Here is a 23,674-nt window from a genome sequence, read left to right as displayed (position 1 = left end):
TTCCCCAACCAGGAATGGAACCTGTGTCTCCTGCATTGGAAGGCAGATTCTTAACCACTACACCACCAGGGAAGTCTCATGTTATATGTATTTTACCACAAAATTTAAATAAGAAAAAAAAGGGGGTAGAAAAAAATACCCCAAAACAGGGCATCCCAGCCTCGGTGCTATTGGCATTATGGGTTGGCTAATTCTTTGCCTTGGGGGTCGTCCTGTGCACTAAGTGTTTAGCAGCATTCCTGCCCTCTACCCGCTAGATGCCAGTAACACCCTACCCAGTATGAGAACCAAAAATATCTCCAGACATTGTCAAATGCCTGCTGAGGGGCAAAATCACCGCTGATGAGAATCACTTTTCTAAAGGGCTGTTGAGAAAGAGTGTTAAATGACGGGGTAATGCTGAAGTTCTTATCGCAGTTCCTGGTAAATGATAAGAGTTTCAGTACATATCACTTCCCCATAGGACAGCATCTTCACAGTGTAATCTGAGGGGGCCCACTTAACACACACGCACCTCGTCACCCCCAGGACACTCAAAATGTCGCTTCTTCCAGCTGTCAGTGTGCCTACCTGCAGAGATTAACTTGGGACACTGGGTGCTCCGAGGGGCAGGTCCAGGGAGGGGGCTGCAGTGGGGGTCTCTGAGCGGCTCGGAGCATCGATCACCGTGAGTAGTGGGAGGTACCAGACTCACGGGGCCGGTCTTAGACTTCCTCATGCTGGCCTGGCCACAGGGTTCTGACCAGTTCATCAGTCATAATAACTAGACCCTGGTTGGTATCCTCAGAACTCAGCTCAGGGCCCTACTCGTAGCAAATGTCTGTTGTTTATAATGGAGGTGGTGGCAGTTGTGGTGGTAGAAATACTGCAGGTGGGTGTTAGGGTGGAGATGGTGGACATGGGGGAGGTGGACACCAGGGTGGAGATGGTGGACACGGGGGAGGTGGACATCACGGTGGAGATGGTGGACACGGGGGAGGTGGACATCACGGTGGAGATGGTGGACACGGGGGAGGTGGACATCACGGTGCAGGTGGTGGACAAGGGGGAGGTGGACATCAGGGTGCAGATGGTGGACATGGGGGAGGTGGACATCACGGTGCAGGTGGTGGACAAGGGGGAGGTGGACATCACAGTGCAGGTGGTGGACATGGGGGAGGTGGACATCACGGTGCAGGTGGTGGACAAGGGGGAGGTGGACATCACGGTGGAGATGGTGGACACGGGGGAGGTGGACATCACGGTGGAGATGGTGGACACGGGGGAGGTGGACATCACGGTGGAGATGGTGGACACGGGGGAGGTGGACATCACGGTGGAGATGGTGGACACGGGGGAGGTGGACATCAGGGTGGAGATGGTGGACACGGGGGAGGTGGACACCAGGGTGGAGATGGTGGACACGGGGGAGGTGGACATCACGGTGGAGATGGTGGACACGGGGGAGGTGGACATCAGGGTGGAGATGGTGGACACGGGGGAGGTGGACATCAGGGTGGAGATGGTGGACACGGGGGAGGTGGACATCAGGGTGAAGATGGTGGACACGGGGGAGGTGGACATCAGGGTGCAGATGGTGGACACGGGGGAGGCGAACATCATGGTGGAGATGGTGGACACGGGGGAGGCGGACATCACGGTGGAGATGGTGGACACAGAGGAGGTGGACATCACGGTGGAGATGGTGGACACGGGGGAGGTGGACATCAGGGTGGAGATGGTGGACACGGGGGAGGTGTACATCAGGGTGAAGATGGTGGACACGGGGGAGGTGGACATCACGGTGCAGATGGTGGACACGGGGGAGGTGGACATCAGGGTGAAGATGGTGGACACGGGGGAGGTGGACATCAGGGTGGAGATGGTGGACACGGGGGAGGTGGACATCAGGGTGGAGATGGTGGACACGGGGGAGGTGGACATCAGGGTGGAGATGGTGGACACGGGGGAGGTGGACATCAGGGTGCAGGTGGTGGATACGGGGGAGGTGGACATCAGGGTGGAGATGGTGGACACGGGGGAGGTGGACATCAGGGTAGAGATGGTGGACACGGGGGAGGTGGACATCACGGTGCAGGTGGTGGACATGGAGGAGGTGACATCAGAGTGGAGGTGGTGGACATGGGGACATGCTCTGTGGAGCCAGGATCAAGCAGGAGCCCTTGACCTGACGCTGCTGATGCATCTTCCTCTGGTAGAAATCAGCAGATGACTTAATCAGATGAAGTGGCTGCCGGCTGAGACAGTGAGGACAACTGGGAATTTTCCCCATGCGGTGATTTTTAATGAAAGTGGTGGTGGGGAGCAAAGGTCAGCACTACAAAGAATGAGAGCAGGTGTTCCCCGGCACCCCACTCCCCAGAAGCAAGAGCAAGCCCTGTCTGCCATCTGCGATGCCCCCTCACGAAGTCTTCCTTTGTAACACAAAGCGACTGCAGCAGGGGCCATGGTACATGCAACTCCAGGTGCTTGCAGTGAACTAAGAACCTGATGCCCTGAAAGAGTACTAAACGGGGAGTCAGGAGACCTGGGTTCCGTCCAGACTCCATGTGGCCTTAGACAAGTTGCCCAACTTCTCTGGGCCTCTCATCTGCAAAATAAAGGGAGACACTGGGGAAGGGTACTAGATGTCCAAGGCACCTTCAAGTCTAACCTTGTATGATTCTGTGAAATCAGGAGGCTGAAAGTCTGGCTGTACATGTGGAAGAACCAAAGCTGCTTCTGTTTCCTGGTCCTTTGGGTTTGGGTTCTGGGAAGGCTGGCAGGGAGGGCCTGGCTGGGTGTTCCACCGGCCAACGCTGAGCCCTCTTACTCCAGTGAGCAGAAGAGGAGTGTGACGGCAGTGGTGAGCTCTGGCCAAGAGCAGTGGGACCAACAGCCAGTGGTCCTGGAGGATGTCCTTCCTTCTGGGTGTGCGGCAGGGAGTCCCCTTCCCTGGGAGCTGTAGCTCCAGCAGTGAGCTGGGTGGAGGGGATCAGCCTCTCTCCCCAGTGCTCCTTGTCACCAGAGTCTTCTCACACCTGGATAAGACTTGCGAAGCTCTTAGCACAGGTCTTGGGCAGGCACTTAACAGAAGAACAACTCTGCGTGGCCAGTGAGCATACCATACAATGTTCAACTCTACTGGTAATCAGAGAAATGCAGATTTAATCACCAGGGTGCTCTTTTATGGCTTAGGTTGGCAAAGATGAAAAAGTAACAAAATCCATTGTTGACATGAGTTCAGGGACTTTCACACAATCTCCAACTTGGCAGAATTTGTCTTGGGGAGATAATTAAGAATGTGTACGTGGTGCTCATAGCAGCTTTCCTTCAGGAAGAAAAAAAAGCTGGGAACATCCTGTGATTGGGCAAGTAAGCCATGCCTCATCTGCACAATAAAATACCCTGTAGCCATTATAGGTGATGTTTGATAATTATATCGGTGGAATGAAAGATGTTCCCGGAATGGTTATCCATACCAGAGTGGCAGAGTATATCTATTCTGGGGATTTATGTACGTGCACACACAGAAGAAAAAAAACCTAGAAACGTGTAAGCCAATGTGTTAAACATGTATTTGTGGGCTCTTTTATCCCCCCTTCTTTTTGTTTATTGTTTCAGCGTATACGCAGGCTTGGCATAATAAATGGAATTAGGAAAGCAAAAAAATATTTTTAATGACAAGAAGCGCTTAGGAGAGCCTGTCATTACACAGTTCCCAAGATCAGGGGAAAGGCCCCAAAGAGGGCCTCTGGCTGCCGGCCTGTTTGTTGGCACGGGGAGAGGAATTAATCTCAATCTGCCTTCCGCTGTGTCACCATCTATTTCGGGAGCGTGGCGGCTCTTCACCCTCTCGGGCTCAGGTGTCAGCTGCTAGGGAGACGTCGTCAGTCAAGGGGACAGGTCCTGGAGGGGTGGCAGCAGGCAGGGTGCCAAGCCACCCTGCACAAGGGATGGCCTGTCTCTTCGGAGTGTGCCTGGTGGAGAAGGAAGAGGAGGTTTTGAAACGAAGGAGCAGTGGGCCACATTCTGCCTGGACCCGAAGGAGCTGGAGCCCACTTTGTTTCCGTGGGAGGTGGATCTGGGTTGGAAGAAGACCCCCTAACAAGACAGAAGGCAGGCACTCAGCTTCCCGTCAGTCATGCCTGTTCCCTGAGTTTCTCTCCGGGAGGGGAGAGGAGCTTTACAGAATCATTCCCACTCCCTCAAGAGCCTGGAACCACCCAGCACGTAGCTTTGTGGGACAGCTGGGCAGAGTGAGATGATTTGTGACTGTGGGACAGGGGCTGATGGGACAAGTGTCCAGGTCATCCTTGAACTCGGTTTTCCTATAATCCTTTGGTTAATTGGGCCTCTTGAGTGTAAACAACGGAAGCCAATTCTGGCTAATGTAAACAAGAAAAGGACTCATTGCAGGGATGTCAGGTAATTCACAGAACTGAAGAGAAGGCTGGGGAAGCAGATTCATAAAAGAGGGAGGCAGCCCTGGGAGTCTGGAAAGCAGAAACCAGCTGAGGAGTTCTCCAGGGTGGGGCTGCTGGATTGAGTGGGCTCTGGCCATACTTTTTGGTCAGTCCACTCAAGATTCAGTGTATTGAAACAGAGAGACTCTGGTGAGGGGCCATGTGTTTTAAGAAAGTCGCACCAAGACGTACCCAAGGGATGAGAGGTGGTTGCCCAAAATGAAATCTGGGAGCAGACTCCAAGTGAGGAGAGATAGAGGTGAGAAGATGAAGGAAGACATATGACTGTGACACGTAGATACCTGGACTGGGTTGAATTGCATCCTTCAAAGGGATACGTCCAAGCCCTAATGCCCAGAACCTGTGAAGGTGACCTTATTTGGAAAAAGAGTCTTTGCAGATCTTGAGATGAGATCATCCTGGATGTAGGATGGGCCCTAAATCCAATGACAGGTGTCCTTGTGGAGAAAGAGATATGAAAGAGATACAGAGCGCAAAGTCACGTGAAGACAGAGGCAGAGATTGCAGTGCTGCAGCCACAAGCCAAGGAATGCCATAAGCCACCAGAAGCTGGGAGAGGCCAGGAGGGAATCTCTCCTAGAACCCTCAGAGGGATCCGGGCTCTGCCGGCACTTTAATTTTGGACTTCTGGCCTCAAGAGCTATGAGAGGGTGAATTTGTTTTCAGCCACCTGGTTTGTGACAATTTGTTACAGCAGCCCTAGGAAACTAGGGCAATATCCAAACCCTTGAGAATGACCTCTCCCCACGGAGTACTCTGGGCTTGGTCCACTACTTGAGGTAGCAGGGGTTCCAGACTAGGTTTACAAGTTTCCTGTGCAGCTTTGACATAAGTCTATGACTTGCTGGGTCTCAGCGTCCCTGTGATAACTTGTGCAAGCATTTCTAAGGCAATAGGGGAGGGTAATGGCTAACAGCACAGGCTCTGGAGTCTGACCACCTGACTCCAACTTCTGGCTCCATCATTTCTCATCTGGAGAACTGGAAGCAGGTAACATAAATATCCAGTTTCTTTGTCTGCTGACCGAGGTCACCATCGTACTAGCCACAGAGCTTGTTTTATGGGTTAGGGAAGCATAGACAATGCCGTGCTTAGAAGACTCTCCAGGGTGTGGTAAGGCTGCAGGGGGTTAGCTGCTGTGCCCTCACTGTTTGTGGGGGCTCTCTGCTCTGCTCCACCTGTGTCCTAAGAGCAGTGGATGTTTCCACCTTCCAAGAGGGAAAAGCATGGGAGAAACATATACAGCTTTCTCTCTCCTCCCAGTGAGCTGCAAGGTATCTGCTGATGAATTTAGGGAAAAGGACTTCTGTCCTGCAAAGGAGGGATCTGTGCTTGTCCAGCACCATCAGCCATTAGATGGGATGGACTGTCCTTTTGGGGAGATGGTTTAGGAACCCCCTCTGTGGCCACAGAGCTAAACCACACTTTCCAATCCTGTCTTTATTCATACATTCATTCAAAAATACTTTCTGAAAGTTCTAGGTACTGGGAATACAGCAGGGAACAAAATTAAAAGCCCGACCTCCCAGAGCTGACAGTTGAGTGGAGGGGGACAGGGAAGCAGGAAATAAACAGATAAATACATATATACTATGTCAGGTGGACCCACAGAGAAAAATAAAGCCAGGTACAGGGGATGGAGAGTGATCGTGGGTCTGGGAGAGCATCTCTGACAAAGTGACATCTGAGCAGAGACCTTTAGAAAGTGGAGTGAGCCAGGCAGAGGGAACAGGTGCAAAGGCCCTGAGGTAGGCCTGTGCATGGGGTGTGTTTGAGGAATGGCAAACAAGGTGGAGTGAGGGTTTTGCGGGGAATGTGGTAAGGATAGTGGATTTCACTTTGAGAAAGATGAGGAGCCTTAGTGGTGGTGGTGGTGGGGTGTTGAGAAGAGGAAAGATGGGATGTAAGTTTTTCTGTAAAAGACTCATTCTGGATGCTGAAGGGAGAATTGGGGCAGCCAGTAGGGTAGACGCAGGAAGATAGCATAGGCTTCTGCAATTTTATCAGTAACAAAGCTGACGTTCTCACCTCTTTCCTCTAAATCCCATGTCTCTCATTCATTCAGTTCTAAACTCAGGGCAGGAACAGACTTATCTCTTGAACCCACCAGCTGGTACTAGTATTATTTCAGAAATCATGTGTAAGAAATAGGAAGAGGTCTCTGCATCTTGGATGCACTTCACTGAAGAAGACAGAGAAATCACAAAAATTGATGGTTTCCAACAGTTTTTGCCACTAAGAACATATTTTATTAATGTTTCCAGACCTGGAGTTTGAAAGATTTTTGTCTACCACATTGCATGTTTGAGTAACCTCCTGTGGCCTTCTCACAAACAAGTGACTGGCCTTTTGACAACTAGTCCTTGCTTCAAACCCCCAGGACCCAGCCCACCTGCAGGACCCCAGCTGGGAACCACACACGAGGATCCTTCTCACCCAGGTATTTCTGACTTGTTTTGGATTTTCCCAGTTTTCCTGATGTTCGTGTGCTGTGCACCAGGGCCTGAGCTGGGAGCTGTGGCTGCAGACGTGAAAGACACAGACTGTCCCGTGGAGGAGCTGACGTTGTTGGAGGAGGTGTGGGGGGCTAGGAAGGTAGGGGTCTGATTCAGGGGAAGGGGGAACACAGGAAGCATTCAGGACAGGCTTCCCAGAGGAGGCGTTTCCTGGGTTGAGGTTTGGATAGGAGTTGGCAAACTCTCTATTAAGGGCGAGAGAGTAAATCTTTTAGGTCTTGTGAGCCATTATATTCTCTTGCAACTACTCAAGCTTGCCGTTGTAACTTGGAAGCAGCCTTAGATAATGTGTAAACCAGTGGGCCTGGCTGTGTTCCAATAAGACTTTATTTACAAATACATATGGGAGAGGGAAGGAAGGGGGGTTTGTGCCTGGAGATATAATTTGCAGCTGTACCTCTGGTCTTGAAGAATAAGGAAATGGTCCCCAGCTCCTTGTTCTGGGTGGGATAGAGAGTACAGAATACAATGATGCTTTCCAAATGTGGCCCTTTATCAATGGTCATTTTTTCCAGGCAAAATGAGAGCAATGAGGGCACTGCGGTGAGTGTTTGTTAAGGCCAGTGTATTAACCTATTTGATGTTATCCTGCCTTTCTTAGCTTTAATGGTGTACAAATGTCAAATGTTCTCTCTTTTATAAAATGATGATGATGGGGTATGAGTGTGTGTTTAATGTCCTGAGAAGAACTGTCATCTGCAGCCCTGTGTCAATCTCCTCTATTTCTTATTAAAGAAAATTTTTTTTACCATTATGTAAAAGTCAAAAGTCAAAAATTAAAAATTTTTTTTACCATTATGTGAAAGATCACAGCTCTAGACTCCAGGCTTCCAAGAGATCTTAATCACGGGTGGATGATCTTACCCTCAACTTCTGCCCATGCTTTGCAGTCCCTGGCTGCCTCTGGGATGCAGGACAGACAGAAACTCACTGCCCCAGGGGGTTACAAACTCACATGCCTGCACAGGGGTCAGCAGGTGACATGAATGAGTGAGCAGGCTCACATGTGTCCCGTCTTATTAGGGCAGCCTGACAGTTGTCTCTGTGTGACAACATTGCCTTATCTCCTGATGTGAATTTCTTTTAGATTCTTAAAATGAAAGACTGCTGTTGTTGCTTTGACCAAAAAAAAAAAAAATCTTTTTTTTTTTTTTTTTTTGCAGCCTGAGCCTGGCTCAGGGCTGCCATCCTTTAATCTCTTAATCCAGATTCTCCACCAACTCCACACGCAGCCACTGGACATCAGCCAGTGCCAGTCATTTGGGAAGATATTGTACTCAAGGGGTGCTATTCTAGCCAAGGAGGGCACATCTAATGTCGTTTCTCACCCACACTTCTAGATTCCACCCAGGCCTCTTGCCTGCAATGCCTTTCTCATTCCTCCCCAATAACCCCCGAACCCAAAGGTATGCATTCATTTCATAAATATGAATGAATACGTACCAGACCTTCCACACATCTGGCTCTTTATTCTCTGAATTGTAAAGCCCCCAATCGATCCTCGATCATATATTCTCTTCCTTCTCCATTGCTTGATATATTTCAGTTTGGGCTCCTCTGTCAGATTGTTTCCTGAGGCTGAGCATGTCACTTTTCTCAGCATTACTGACAACATAGAGTGACTGGAGATACACAGGCTTTGGAGTAAAACACACTGAGAGGACGGTTTGAGTTCGGGCTTCCCTATTTAATAGTACGAGAATTGCCAACGATCTCGGAGGCCCACTTCCTCAGCTATGAATTGAGGATACTGCACTCACCTCCCAGAGGGAGGTCAGCTATCCGTGATGTGTGTTAAGGGGTGTGCACTGCACCAGAGCATAGCAGGTGCTCAGTAAATGCTACTCACCCCCTACACACACACACTCTTCCCAGTTTAGGGCATGGTGAGGGCTCAGAAAGTAGCAGGTGAATGATACTGGATTGGGAGATATGCCTAGTCTTCCTTTTCAGAAATCTGCCCAATGTGCCTCTGGGTCTCCCCCAGGGTTGCTCAGCCCTGTTTCCCACCCAGTTTTGACTCATCTGGGACCAACCTTTTGCAATATGACTGCTAATCCTTGAGGAAATGTCCCATGCAGGCTGTTTAGGAGACTGCAGCCTTCATTTAAAAAGAAGGAGCAGGCCAATAAGCACATGAAAGGATGCTCAGTATTACTCGTCAATAGAGAAATGCACATCAAAACCACCAAAAATGGCCACTGTTTTAAATGTAAAATAATAAGTGTGGGCAAGGATATAGAGAAATTGGAACCCTTGTGCATTGTTGATGGGGATATAAAGTGGTGTAATCATAGTGAAAATCACCACAGTGGTTCATCAAAAAATTAAATGTAGAATTACAATATGATCCCACGATTCCACTTCTCAGTTATGTACCCCAAAGAATTGAAAGCAGAGACTTCAACAAGTCTCTTGTGTGCCAAGATTTATAGCAGCATTATTTACAATAACTGAAAGGTGGAGACAACCCAAGTGCCCATCAGTAGATGAATGGATAAACAAAGTGTGGTGTCACCATGCAATGGAATATTATTCAGCCTTAAAAAGGAAGGAAATGCTGATACATGCTACAACAGGGCTGGACCTGGCAGACATTATGCTAAGTGAAATAAGCCTTTCATAAAATGACAAATATTGTATGAGTCCATTTATGTGAGTAGGCAAATTCATGGAGACAGAAAGTAGGGAGTGGTTACCAGGGGCTGGGAATAGGGCACGGGGAGTTATTGTTTAATGGGTACAGAGTTTGGGGGAGGACAAAGTTTTGGAAATAGATAGTGGTGATGGTTGTACATCATGGTAAATGTACTTAATGCCTCTGAATTTATATACTTAAAAAGGGGTTAAAATGGTAAGTTTCATGTTATGCATATTTTACCAAAATTTAAAAAATATAAAGAATAAGAAAGAGAAGGAGGACTTCCCTGGTGGCGCAGTGTTTAAGAATCCACCTGCCAATGTAGGAGACATGGGTTTGATCCCTGGTCTGGGAAGATCCCATATGCTGCAGAGCAACTAAGCCCATGCACCGCAACTACAGAGCCTGTGCTCTAAAGCCTGTGAGCCATAACTGCTGAGCCCACATGCCACAACTACTGAAGCCCTAGAGCCCGTGCTCTGCAACAAGAGAAGCCACCACAATGAGAAGTCCTCGCATCACAATGAAGAGTAGCCCCCACTTGCCACAACTAGAGAAAGCCCTTGTGCAGCAACGAAGACCCAACACAACCAATAAATTTAAAAAAATTTAAAATAAAATAAAATAAAAATAAAAAAAAGAAAGAAGGAAAGGAAAGGGAGAAGGAGGAGGGAGGAGCTGGAGGAGGAGCAGAGAAGGAGCCCCCACCAACTCTGTATTCAGGATGAATGTGGACCTGCAAAGCCTTTTTTTTTTTTTTACTTTTTTTTTTTTTACTGTTTTTATACACATATCCCCATATTCCCTCCCTTCCTTGACGCCCCCCCCTCGAGTCCCCCCCACCCTCCCTGCCCCAGTCCTCTAAGGCATCTTCCATCCTCGAGTTGGACTCCCTTTGTTATACAACAACTTCCCACTGACTATTTTACAGTTGGTAGTATATATATGTCTGTGCTACTCTCTCGCTTCTTCTCAGTTTCCCCTTCACCCCCCGCCCCCTCCCATACCTCGAGTTCTCCAGTCCATTCTCTGTATCTGCATCCTTGTTCTTGTCACTGAGTTCATCAGTACCATTTTTAGATTCCGTATATGTGAGTTAGCATACAATATTTGTCCTTCTCTTTCTGACTTACTTCACTCCGTAGGACAGATTGTAGTTCTATCCACCTCATTACATATAGCTCCATCTCATCCCTTTTTATAGCTGAGTAATATTCCATTGTATATATATGCCACATCTTCTGTATCCATTCATTTGTTGATGGGCATTTAGGTTGCTTCCATGTCCTGGCTATTGTAAAGAGTGCTGCAATAAACATTATGGTACAAGTTTCTTTTGGGATTGTGGTTTTCTTTGGGTATATGCCCAGGAGTGGGATTACTGGATCATATGGTAGTTCTATTTGTAGTTTTTGAAGGAACCTCCAAATTGTTTTCCATAGTGGCTGTACCAACTTACAGTCCCACCAACAGTGCAGGAGAGTTCCCTTTTCTCCACACCCTCTCCAACATTTGTTGTTTCCAGACTTTGTGATGATGGCCATTCTGATTGGTGTGAGGTGATACCTCATTGTGGCTTTGACTTGCATTTCTCTGATGATGAGTGCTGCAAAGCCTTTTGACATTGTTAATCCTTAATGAGTTCCACCTCCCCATCTCAGATGGCTTGAGTCAGCAGAGGAAAGAAGAGTTTCATATAAATTTCTGCCTCAGTCTAATGTAATTAGAGAAGCATTTCTCTTGCTGCTGGAGGTGTAAAGAGCACTGTGATGGTTGATTTTAGGTGTCAACTTGGCGGGGTCGTGGGGTGCCCTGATATTCAGTCAGACATTATTCTGGGTGTGTCTGTGAGGCTGTTTTGGTTGAAATTAATGTTTGAATCAGTAGACTGAGTAAAGCAGATGACCCTCGCTAATGTGGGTAGTCCTCATCCAATCAGCTGAAGACCTGATTTGAGCAAAAAGGCTGACTCCCCACTGAGTAGGGCGGAACCCCTCCTGTCTGACTGCCTCCAGCTGGGATATCAGCTCCTTCCTGCCTTTGGGTTGAACTGAAACATTGGCTGTTCCTGGGTCCTGAGCCCTTTGGCATTCAGACTGGAGCTACGCCACCAGCTTTCCTGGGTCTCCACCTTCCTGACTGCACGTCTTGGGACTTGTCAGATCCAGAGTGGCATGAACCAATTCCTTATAATAAGTCTCTTTATATATACTCATCCTATTGGTTCTGTTTCTTTGGAGAATCCTGACTAATGCAGGCACCCTCCTCAGATACCTGGCGTCAGGCATGGGCACAATCTGAAACCTTGAAAATCTGAACAATACTAACAGCAGCTTTTTCAAGCTTGAATGGTGGCCAGGTACCCTGGTAAGAGCTTTTCAGATATCCCCTCAATGCATGCTCACAGCATCATCACAAGGCAGTGCTTGGGGAGGCTGGGCCTGGCCCAGGGTCATAGGACATCAGGAGGTAGAGCCAGGATCCCACTGGGGGTCTGTTCTAGCACTCACCAGATGGTTTCCCTCCACATCTGCACCTCAGAGTACCCTTGGAGACTTTCTTCTGACCAGGGAGAGACTATGCCAGCACCTTCACCTTTCCAGGCTGTCCAGGTGAGGCCCTGGGGACCAGGAAGGTTGCTGGAGAGTTCTAGAGCATCTCTTTAAAAGACACTCTGGGGACTTCTCTAGTGGTCCAGTGGTTGGGACTTCGCCTTCCAATGTGGGGGGTATGGGTTTGATCCCCACTCAGGGAGCTAGGATTCCCCCATGCCTCACGGCCAAAGGGCCAGAACACAAAACAGAAGCAATACTGTGACAAATTCAGGGGAGACTTTAAAAATGGTCCACATCAAAAAATCTTTAAAAAATAAAATAAAGTAAAAGACAGTCTGCCTGGAGGAGGGAGCTTGTCCTGAGGTACTGGGTGGGACAGGTGCAGCCTTAGGTCTCCCTGCACAGGAGAGTGGATGGGACGGTGTAGTGGCTGGGGTTCCTGTAGGCTCTGTCGTTTTCCGGTTGTGTGGCCTTGGGCAAGTCACTTGACTTCTCTGTGTCTCAGTTTGAACATCTGTAAAGTGGGGATGATTAGAGGCTCCTCTTTGGGTTGGCCTGAGGATGAAGTGAACTAACGTGTGTAAAGCCCTAAGTGCAGGGCCTGGAACACATGAAGTGCCTCATAAAAATTGGCTCTTGTTCTCTATTCTTAACTCAGACAGCTGAGGAGGTGGGCTCAGGAAAGGAGAGAGAACATTCCAAATCAAGTAGGGATGTCACATGGACTCCCCTCCTCCCCTCCATGTGCTCAGGCCCACCCATCCCCCTCTGCCCCTCTGGGCCTCCCCCCAGAAGCCCCCCCCTCCCCGCGCTCTCCTCCAAACTGCTCTCTGGCTTTTGCTGGACCTCTTGTGTGACTCTCACTCTCTCTCTTGAAATATCACTATTTGTGCACGGGTCCTGTTGCCCCTCCTATTAGACCTAAGTTACTTGAGGCCAGGACTGCATCTTCTTCTTTTTTTCTCCTCCCTTCCTCCTTCCCTTCCTTCCTTCTTTCCTTCTTGCTTTCTCTCTCTCCTTTGTTTTCTTTTTTGTATCTAGCATTAAACCTTACCCATTTTGTTTAATGCATGAATTAAAAAAATGGTACTGAGGAACCCAGTGACAGGGCAAGAATAAGGATGCAGATGCAGAGAATGGACTGGAGGACACGAGGTTGGGGGGGTGGGGGGCAAAGGGGAAGCTGGGACGAAGTTAGAGAGTAGCATAGACATATATACACTACCAACTGTAAAATAGATAGCTAGTGGGAAGTTGCTGTATAGCAAAGGGAGATCAACTCAATGATGGGTGATGCCTTAGAGGGCCAGGACAGGGAGGGTGGGAGGGAGTCTCAGGAGGGAGGGGATATGGGGATATATGTATAAATATAGCTGATTCACTTTGGTGTAGCTCAAAAGCTGTACAAGAGTGTAAAGCAATTATATTCCAATAAAGAGCTTAAAAAAGAAAAAAAAAAAAAAAAACCATTTAACAACGAAATGTCTGCCTAGTAGCTAAGAGTAGCCCTGCCTTACAAGGTTACTGACTTAGCTGAGCATTTCAGTCTAAAGCAGCAGTTCTCAACCAGGGAATTCTGTCTCCTTCCCTGCCCTCCTCCTGGAGCCATGTGGCACTGTCTGGAGACATTACTGATTGTCACACCAGGTGGGGATGCTACTGGCATCTAGTGGGTAGAGGGCAGGCATAATGATAAACATCTTGCAGTGTATAGGACAACCTCCTACCTCAAAGAATTATCCAGGCCTGAGTGTCGGTAGTGCTGCGATTGAGAAACCCTGGTCTAGAGTAACTCCAGGAGAGAAGAGGGGACCCCAAAGTCAGATTACTCCAACTCCTGAGTTCTGCAGTCAGCCTTGAATGTGTCCTTAGAGCACCTGGCAGCGGTGCCCTGCCCCCCCCACTGGGTCCTGCTGACTCTCATTTCTCTGCCCTTTGTGAGCTATGAAAACCCATTAAGTCAGTGTATCTTATCGTGATGGCTCCATCGGGCGTGGGTCCAGAGTCTTCCACTCCTGGTGGACTTCTGTGTGGTGCTTTTCAAGCAGGCCTGTTTCCTCTAGCCGCAGAGAAATGTGAGATGACATTTTCTAAAAGTGCCGCTTTGTAAAAATGCCAAGCCTAATCTCAAGGCACAAAGAACATTGTAGAAATCAAAATCGACTTGAGGAGTCATGGCCAGCAAAGGTTGGATTTAAATGGCAGGCTCTGTGGGCTTGTGTTGTTTTGTTGGGGTGGTTGTTTGTCAGTTAATACAGCTCATTGAAAAAAGGACTTCTAGACCTTTTCTCTGGGTAGTAATCCCCTGTTATGGGTTTAAAAATGGCAAATATTATCTTGGTTTTAGAAACTGCCTGAGCTTCATGTAGTCCGTTGGTGTCCATCTTGTTTATTTTTGCAACATCTTTGGCTGGCGAGGGGGTGGGGCAGGGTGAATATTAAGAAGAGTCGACTGATGAATATAGATGCAAAAATCCTCAACAAAATACTAGCTAACAGAATCCAACAGCACATTAAAAAGATCATACACCATGATCAAGTGGGGTTTATCCCTGGAATGTAAGGATTCTTCAATATACGCAAATCAATCAATGTGATACATCATATTAACAAATTGAAGGGTAAAAACCATATGATAATCTCAATAGATGCAGAAAAAGCTTTTTACAAAATTCAACATCCATTTATAATAAAAACTCTCCAGAAAATGGGCATAGAAGGAAATTACCTCAACATAATAAAAGCCATATATGACAAACCAACAGTCAACATTGTTCTAAATGGTGAAAAAATGAAAGCATTCCCTCTAAGAACAGGAAGAAGACAAAGGTGCCCACTCTCACCATTATTAGTCAACATAGTTTTGGAAGTTTTAGCCACAGCAATCAGAGAAGAAAATGAAATAAAAGGAATCCAAATTGGAAAAGAAGTAAAACTGTCACTTTTTGCAGATGATATGATATTATACATAGAAAACCCTAAAGACTCTACCAGAAAACTGCTAGCACTAACTGATGAATTTAGTAAAGTAGCAGGATATAAAATTAATGCACAGAAATCTCTTGCATTCCTATACACTAACAATGAAAGAGCAGAAAGAGAAATTAAGGAAACTCTCCCATTTACCATTGCAACAAAAAGAAAAAAATACCTAGGAATAAACCTGCCTAAGGAGGCAAAAGACTTGGATGCAGAAAACTATAAGACACTGATGAAAGAAATCAAAGATGATACAAACAGATGGAGGGACATACCATGTTCTTGGATTGGAAGAATCAATATTGTGAAAATGGCTATACTACCCAAAACAATTTACAGATTCAACGTAATCCCTATCAAATTGCCAAAGGCATTTTTCACAAAACTAGAACAAGAAATCTTACGATTTGAATGGAAATGCAAAAGACCCCGAATAGCCAAAGCAATCTTGAGAAGGAAAGACAGAGTTGGTGGAATTAGGCTTCCTGACTTCAAACTATACTACAAGGCTACAGTGATCAAGACAGTATGGTACTGGCACAAAAATAGAATGGAAGGTCAATGGAACAGAATAGACAGCCCAGAGGTAAACCCATGCACATATGGGCACCTTATCTTTGACAAAGGAGGCACGAATATACAATGGAAAAAAGACATCCTCTTCGATAAGTGGTGCTGGGAAAATTGGACAGCTACATGTAAAAGAATGAAATTAGAATACTTCCTAACACCATGCACAAAAATAAATTCAAAATGGATTAAAGACCTAAATGTAAAGCCAGACACTATAAAACTCCTAGAGGAAAACATAGGCAGAACACTCTATGCCATACATCAAAGCAAGATCCTTTTTGACCCACCTCCTAGAATCATGGAAATAAAATCAAGAAGAAACAAATGGGACCTCATGAAACTTAAAAGCTTTTGCACAGTGAAAGAAACCATAAACAAGACAAGAAGACAGCCCTCAGAATGGGAGAAAATGCTTGCCAATGAAGCAGCAGACAAAGGATTAATCTCCAAAATATACAAGCAGCTCATGCAGCTTAATACCAAAAAAGCAAATAACCCAATTCACAAATGGGCGGAAGACCTAAATAGACATTTCTCCAAAGAAGACATGCAGATGGCCAACAGACACATGAAAAGATGCTCAACATCACTAATCATTAGAGAAATGCAAGTCAAAGCCACAGTAAGGTATCACCTCACACTGGTCTGAATAGCCATCATCAAAAAATCTAGAAACAATAAATGTTGGAGAGGGTGTGAAGAAAAGGGAACTCTCCTGCACTGTTGGTGGGAATGTAAGCTGGTACAGCTACTATAGAAAACAGTCTGGAAGTTCCTTAAAAAACTAAAAATGGAACTACCATATGACCCTGTAATCTCACTACTGGGCGTATACCCAGAGAAAACCATAATCCAAAAAGAAACATGTACCATAATGTTCATTGCAGCACTACTTACAATAGCCAGGACATGGAAGCAACCTAAATGCCCACCAACAGATGAATGGATAAACAAGATGTGGCACATATATACCATGGAATATTACTCAGTTATAAAAAGGAACGAAGTTGAACTATATGTAATGAGGTGGGTAGACCTAGAGTCTGTCATACAGAGTGAAATAAGCCAGAAAGAGAAAAACAAATACCTTATGTTAACTCATATATATGGAATCTGAAGAAATGGTACTGATGAACCCAGTGACAGGGCAAGAGTGGAGATGCAGATGTAGAGAATGGACTTGAGGACACGGGGCTGGGGTGGGGGTGGGTGGAGGCAAAGGGGAAGCTGGGATGAAGTGAGAGAGTTGCATAGACATAGATACACTTCCAAATGTAACATAGCTAGTGGGAAGTTGCTGTATAACAAGGGGAGATCAACTCAATGATGGGTGATGCTTTAGAGGGCCAGGACAGGGAGGGTGGGAGTGAGTCGTGGGAGGGAGGAGATATGGGGATATATGTATAAATACAGCTGATTCACTTTGGTGTACCTCAAAAACTAGTACAAGAGTGTAAAGCAATTATATTCCAATAAAGAGCTTAAAAAAAAAAGAAGAGTTGGGCCAATTGATTTTCCTGCTTTTCCATTGAAGAACCCAGTGTTTGCAAAGGAACCCCACTATAACTCTGTCTTAAAGCTCTCCTGTTCTGTTCAAATGCATTTTAAATGCTCAGAAATAAACAAAAGTTTGGCTTAAGAAAAGAAGTAGTCAAAAACAAAGTCAAGCATAAACTGGAGAAACCTGCAGTGCTCTGGTCCAGCTAACTCCTTGGATATCTCATGTATGCACCGATTCAGGGTGAGGAGGGAATGTGAGTCTGGTTGCTAGGCAATGGTTCCCATGGGGAGGAGAGCATCAGTGGGTTGGCTATAGGCTGCATAAAAGATGGACCAGGACAGAAGGAAGGAGGAAGCTCAGTCATTCTTCTTCCATCTTCTGTTTCTGAGCGAGAAGGAAAGATACACAGTACAGACCCAAATGGTGGTGGCAGGATTGCTGTGCAGTTAGCAGGGCTGCTCTTTGCAGAACAGAAACCAGCTAATTAGCGAGGTATGAGGAAATCATTCTGATTTTCAGATAATGCTGGAGATGGGTTGAAGGCAGCTTTTTGAAACCAGGAAGCACTGAAAAAGAGAACGATTGAAGCTTTCCTGAGAACTGAAAGGAAGCCAAAGGTAATCAGAAATTGCAGGCAGGTGAGCTTAATGTCAAAATGGTGTCTTCATATCTCTGTGAAGTTATATTGCTGCAGGCAAGCTATGTGAATTCTCTGTGCTTCAGTTTTCTCATTCATAAAATGGGTATAATAATAGTTGTGAGAATTTACAGTTCATATGCATAAAACACTTAGAACAGTGTTGGCATGTAGTAAGCACAATGTGAATGTTAGTTACTACTACTTTGTTTTTCTCTTCTCCTCCATATCAGAAACAGGTCTGATGTTTTTATGCATTTCAACATCATGCATTTTCTTATTTTTGAAGTTTGTGAAATTATGGCAGTAACTTGACTTTGTATATAGTTCATATTGTGTATCTGTCAGGATATGTAGATTATGCTTGGTAACAAACAGTCTTGATAGCTTAATACTAACACAAGTCCATATCTTTTGTTCATGTCCAGTTAAGATTTTTATTAGTCTACTAGGGCTGCCATAACAAAATGCCACAGAGTGGGTGGCTTAAGCAACAGATAAAATGTATTTTATCACATTTCGGAGTCTAGGAGTCCAAGATCAAGGTATCAGCAGGGCTGGTTTCTGCTGAGGCCTTTCTCCCTGGCTTGCAGATGGCCACCTTCTCACTTTGCCCTTACATGGACTTTCCTTTGTGCATATGCAGAGAGAGAGAGAGAGAGAGAAAGAGAGAGCTCTCTGTTGTCTCTTCTTCTTAAAAGGACACCAGTCCTATTGATCAGGGCCCCACCCTTATGAACCCATTTAACCTTAATTACCTCCCTAAAGACGCTGTGTCCAAATATATTGGAGGCCTATGTCCAAGACCCTATGTCCAAGTCACATTGGCAGTTAGGGCTTCAACATATGAACTTGGGGTGTGGGGAGATACAGTGCAGTCCATAACAGGGTTGGTGGTGGAGGTGTTCTGGTGGAGGCCTCTGTTCACAGGATTTATTTGGAGAGCCTGGTTGTCAGGGGCTTCATCTCAGCACATGCCCATCTCTCCCACTCCAGCTCATGCTGAATTCCCCTTGGCTCACTCTGCTGCCCCAGCTGCACTGTTCCCTGAACTCAGAGTTCTTTCCCAGCTTCCTTTTTCTCTTCCTGGACTGTTCTTCCATAGCTGGTTCCATCTCATCCTTTAGACCTGGTTCCATCTCATCCTTTAGACCTTAGCTCACCACCCCATCTACAGATGGTCTCAGCTTTTGACTCCTACAAGTGAGTAGAAGGGGTAAAATTCACCAGCCTGCAGTTCTCGTAGCTGCCCTTCCACTTCACTTGATGGCAGGTGGGGAACCCCGAGAGGAACAGCTTACTGATAAGGGAGGAGTCATCTGAGCTCTCTCTAAAATATCCTGGTGTAAACCCATTACACTAGGAATATGTCCCTCACTCCCAGGTGACCGACAGCTTCCGTCACCACCACTTCTTCTGGTGGCAGCCATGGGAAGACAGCGTCAGCTTCCTGTGCCCCGGCCCCTCTCTTCTTGGCTTTCCTCTCCAGCCCCACACCCCCTTTCTGTTCCTTTTGGAGGCACAGAGGCTACAGGCCAGGTCTCTGGAGGCAGACTGTTTGAGTTAGAGTCCAAGCTAGGCCACTAACTAGCTGTGCCTCTTCGGACAAGTTACTTCACCTCTCTGAGCCTGCTTCCCCATCTGTAAAATGGGGATGATGGCAGGACCTATCTCATGGAGTTGTGAGGACTAAAAGGTTTATTACATGTGGAGTGCTTAGAAGAGTGCTGGCCTATGGTAAACTCTAGATTATATTTTTTGTTGTTGCTGTGAAGCATTTTCTCAGCATGTACCCAGATGTAACTTTTTTTTGGACCTGTGGATTTGAAACTTCTTTTTAAATTACCCAAACACTTTTCAAGTGAGATCTTAAAGGGAACCCCAATATATAAAACAGAGTTTGCAGGGGGTCCTCTGGTTGTAGTGGGGTGGGTGTCCCAGGAGCTCTCTCTCAAACCCCTCACAGTCTCCCTCACCAACTAGAAGATAATGTTTCTCAGCTGTGCCTCGTGGACCAGCAACATCAGAATCACCTGGTTATTAAAAATGCAGAGTCTTGGGTCCCACTGCAGACCTGCTGAATTGGATTCTCCAGGGGGTGGAGCCTGGGAATCTGGATTTCGGTGTAGTCTTCCTGTGATTCTGAAGCACACGGGAGCTTCATGCAAGCATCATAACTACATATTTATTTTCCCCACTCTTGCCAAGGGAGAACCTTTCTAAGGTAGTGAGTGGCGTTTCTACAGTGCTACACGGATCCTCTGTTCAGTTTCTCCTGGGTGGCAGTGGCAAGAAGGCTGGCATTCAAGTCTTGGGAAGCTTCCTTACAAATCGGAGGGTACCGCCAATGGTTGGCATCACCCCTATGCATCCCACTGCCTCTGCCCTGCCCTCTGCCCCACCCCTGATGCTGCTGGGTATTACCAGGTCTGGATGAGGGTCTACAGAGCTTCTAAACCCTGAAAAGATTACGCTCCCTTCCATCGCCACCCTGAGTGATTAAAAATCAAGAGTGTCACCGCTTAAAGTAGGTCAAGGGGGATCCACACATTCTGGTTTCTTCCATGTAATTACCCTGAGGCTTTCTGAAACAGTTTACATTGCATTCAAGTCAACATTTCCCCCCTTCTGTGTCTGGGGGCATGTGCCTGCTTTGCACTTGGTGAGCACTCACCTTGCTAAGTTTTAGGCAATCCTGGGCTGCAGCCTAAACCTCTGTCTGTTCTGCCTGCCCTTCTCACAGGCCTTGACGAAATCCAGTGCTCCCTGCCCATGGAGAACAGGAGGATATTCCTGCACGAGCTGTCGGAGGCCAGTTTCAGCGAGTGCAAGTTCAGCCTCTCACTCACGGACCTGTTCATCATCATCTTCTCCGGCGTGGCCGTGTCCATCGCTGCCATCATCTCCAGCTTCTTTCTGGCCACTGTGGTGCAGTGCTTCCAGAGGTGCGCCCCCAACAAAGACACCGAGGAGGAAGACGAGGATGAGGATGACTGAGCCACCCCCTCCCCTTCCTCACTCTCCAGAACCCCAGCCGGTGGGTGGCTCCCCTCGGAGAAGAGAGGGAAATGCTGAAAGCGGAGAAGAATTGACCATCAGTGACCAGAGCAGCACCTGCTCGAGCCTTGCCCCCTGGGGGCACCCGGTGAGACCTCCAATCTCAGAGGTTAGAATCCAAAAAGCGAAGGAGCCCAGGAAGGATTCCCAGAGGAGAGCCTGCCACTTGGCTTGAGGTGCATGTAAGGAGAAGATGGGCGAGTCAGGCTTCAGAGCTGGCAGCTGAAAACAGTGTCGGGGATGTGAAGACTGGCAGCTCTCGCCGGCAAAGATGACTTTGTGCCGTCTGTTTCTCTGACCTGGACCAGGAGACCAGACATCTCCTTCCTCCTGAGAGGTGCAGCCCAGATAGTGGGGATTGGAGTTCAGATCTGTCTCCATGGGAGCAGGACTGCTGCTCCTTTGGAATAGACTGCAGCCACCTTGGGATGTTATGCAGAGAACAACCCCACATCTGGCTAAAATGGCACTGAGGAAAAAGCTAAGACCTGGCCAAAGGGTGTTTGTCATTATAGTTTGGTGAGTGGGTCTTATCCTAAGAGGTAGCAGCTTGTAAAGAAGGACAGTCGTTTTGTACAATTGTGGTGGCCTCTGCTCAGAGTCACTCTTCCCTCTGAAGTACAGCCAAGTTGTTTCCATCGTGTCCTGCCACCTCCCCCAACCTTGAGTCCGTCCTCAGCCGAATAACGCCTGTTCATTCTCTGTGCTGGCACAGTTCCAGGCTTGTCATGTCCAGAACGTGTGATAAACTTTACTGGAGGCCAGGGTTCCAAAAAGCAGGTTACATCGGACCAACAAAATGTTAAAAAAAAAAAAAAAAACCGAAAAACCAAAAAACCTGGGACTTGGCTTCTGAAAAACCTCCATCAGTGGCCTTAGGGTGTGTGTGTGACATTTCTTTGGAGCATAGGTTGTGACAGGCAGTGTTTTCCAGGATGTGGACTGCAGCACTTTGATTCAGCGACAGTGGGCAACAATGTCATGTACCCAGCAGGTTGATGCAAGATGACGGGTGTTAGCAGCATTGGGCCTTGCTGGGGACCGACACGTAGATGAGGGGCTAGTGAGACGCTCCTGGGATATTTCCGGGAATCATCTCTCCATTGTTTCCCATAATATATTCCTTACATTTCATCCTCCATTTCTCCCTTGCATCTTTGCCCCCACAGAGAGTTCCTGAGTGCTTGCTAAGTGCGCTGGTCCAGGCACTGTGGGCGTACCTTCCGTAAGGAAGATGGGGCTCCCGGCTCGCTTGGGCCTCATATTCTTATGCGTGGAATGTGAAACAAACAAGTAAACAAGACTGTAATTGCAGGCAGTGATGAGCACTGTGAAGGAAATAAATGAGGTCTTGTGACAGAGAGTAACTGGGAGGAGCCAGTCAGGAGTGGATGATTGGGTGTATTAGCCAGGGCTTTCCGGAGAAACAGAACCAATGGGAGATCTATCTATCTGTCCATCTATCTGAATTATCAGGAATTGGCTCAGGCAGTTATGGGAACTGAGAAGTCCCACAGTCTGCAGCCAGCCAGCTGGAGACCAAAGGAATGCTGGTGGTGCCGTTCTAGCCTGAGTCCAAAGGCCTGAGAACTGGGAGAGCCAATGGTTGAGTTCTAGTTTGAAGGCAGGAGAAAACTCAGCTCAAGTCAGGCAGAGGGGGGAGGGAGGAGGGAGAGGGAGGAAGAGGAGGGGGAGGAGAGGGAGGGATAGCTGGAGAGGAAGATGGAGAGAGAGAGAGAGTTTCCTCCTTCCTCCACCTTTTTGTTCTGTTCAGGCCCTCAAGATGGATTGGGTGCTGCCCACCCACTTTGGGGAGGGTGATCTGCTTTACTCAGTCTACAGATTCAAGCCTAATCTCACCCAGAAACACCCTCACAGACACACCCAGGAAGAATGTTTAACCAAATATCTGGGCACCCTATGACCCAGTCAAATTGATGCATAAAATCAGCCATCACTTGAGGGCCTCTGATTGGGTCGTTTTGAGCTGAATCCTGCCTCCTTCTCCCACCTCCTTGCTTCCCTGCCCTCCCTTTCCTCCTCTTCCACTCTCTGTCTCTACTCTCCTTTGCCCCCTTCACCCTTGAGGAGACTCCTGGTCACCTTTCTAGCTCCCTGCATTGCTGGCTCCAGTGGAGGAGTGGCTCAGAGGAGCTGTCTTCTCAGAGTCACTGGGCAGGTGGAGAAGTGGGCCAGCATCTTCCCAGACTCCAAGGCAACCTCTGTGGGCTCCACCCTCAGTGCAGGTAGTGCTTCCATTGAGGAAACAATACAGGCAAACAGATTGGTCATCATGAACCGTTAGGTGCTGCTTGAATTCACCTTGTTGTGAATGAAGTTTTCTGGAGATGGTTTTCAGTCAGGGGAGAGAACTCCACTGATATTGGGCCACCATAGGAAAGATACAGAAGACCATGGAGAAGGGGGCCGAGGGCTCAGAGGCTGGGAGTTTGAGACACGAAACAGTCTAACACCAGCACCTCCCCGGCCTGGCCATGGACTCAGCTGAGACTTGGGTGGGGTTGGACTTGCTGTCTGTCATCACAGTCTCCAATCCCCACTCCCAGGAGCATCCTACCAGGGACACAACTAAAGGCCCTGGATCCAAATGGGCTCCCACCAAAGTCACAGTGTATTTCGAATCCTAGGAAGGTGGTGCCGCGAGTTGTGGAATCAGCACTAGACCCTTGTTGTAATAGGTTCTGGTAGATGAATTTCCTCCTAATGAGTCTATTTTGCTCCTTGAGTC

At 47.4% G+C, this 23,674-nt stretch overlaps 1 protein-coding gene across 1 annotated transcript in view; it reads left to right on the top strand.

Moving 5' to 3' along the window:
* The window catches only part of LRRC38 (leucine rich repeat containing 38), a 39,160-nt gene extending 17,926 nt beyond the window's left edge, over positions 1-21,234 (top strand). Inside the window, exon 2 of the mRNA XM_057732614.1 lies at positions 20,612-21,234. Within this exon, the coding sequence (XP_057588597.1) occupies positions 20,612-20,865 (254 nt within the window). The 3' untranslated portion in view covers positions 20,866-21,234. The remainder of the gene's footprint in view (positions 1-20,611) is intronic.
* The last annotated feature ends 2,440 nt before the right edge of the window (positions 21,235-23,674 follow it).

The sequence above is a fragment of the Hippopotamus amphibius genome, chromosome 1 (genome assembly GCF_030028045.1).
Source record: "Hippopotamus amphibius kiboko isolate mHipAmp2 chromosome 1, mHipAmp2.hap2, whole genome shotgun sequence".
Lineage (NCBI taxonomy): Eukaryota > Metazoa > Chordata > Mammalia > Artiodactyla > Hippopotamidae > Hippopotamus > Hippopotamus amphibius.
This window is presented reverse-complemented; position numbering and strand designations above follow the sequence as displayed.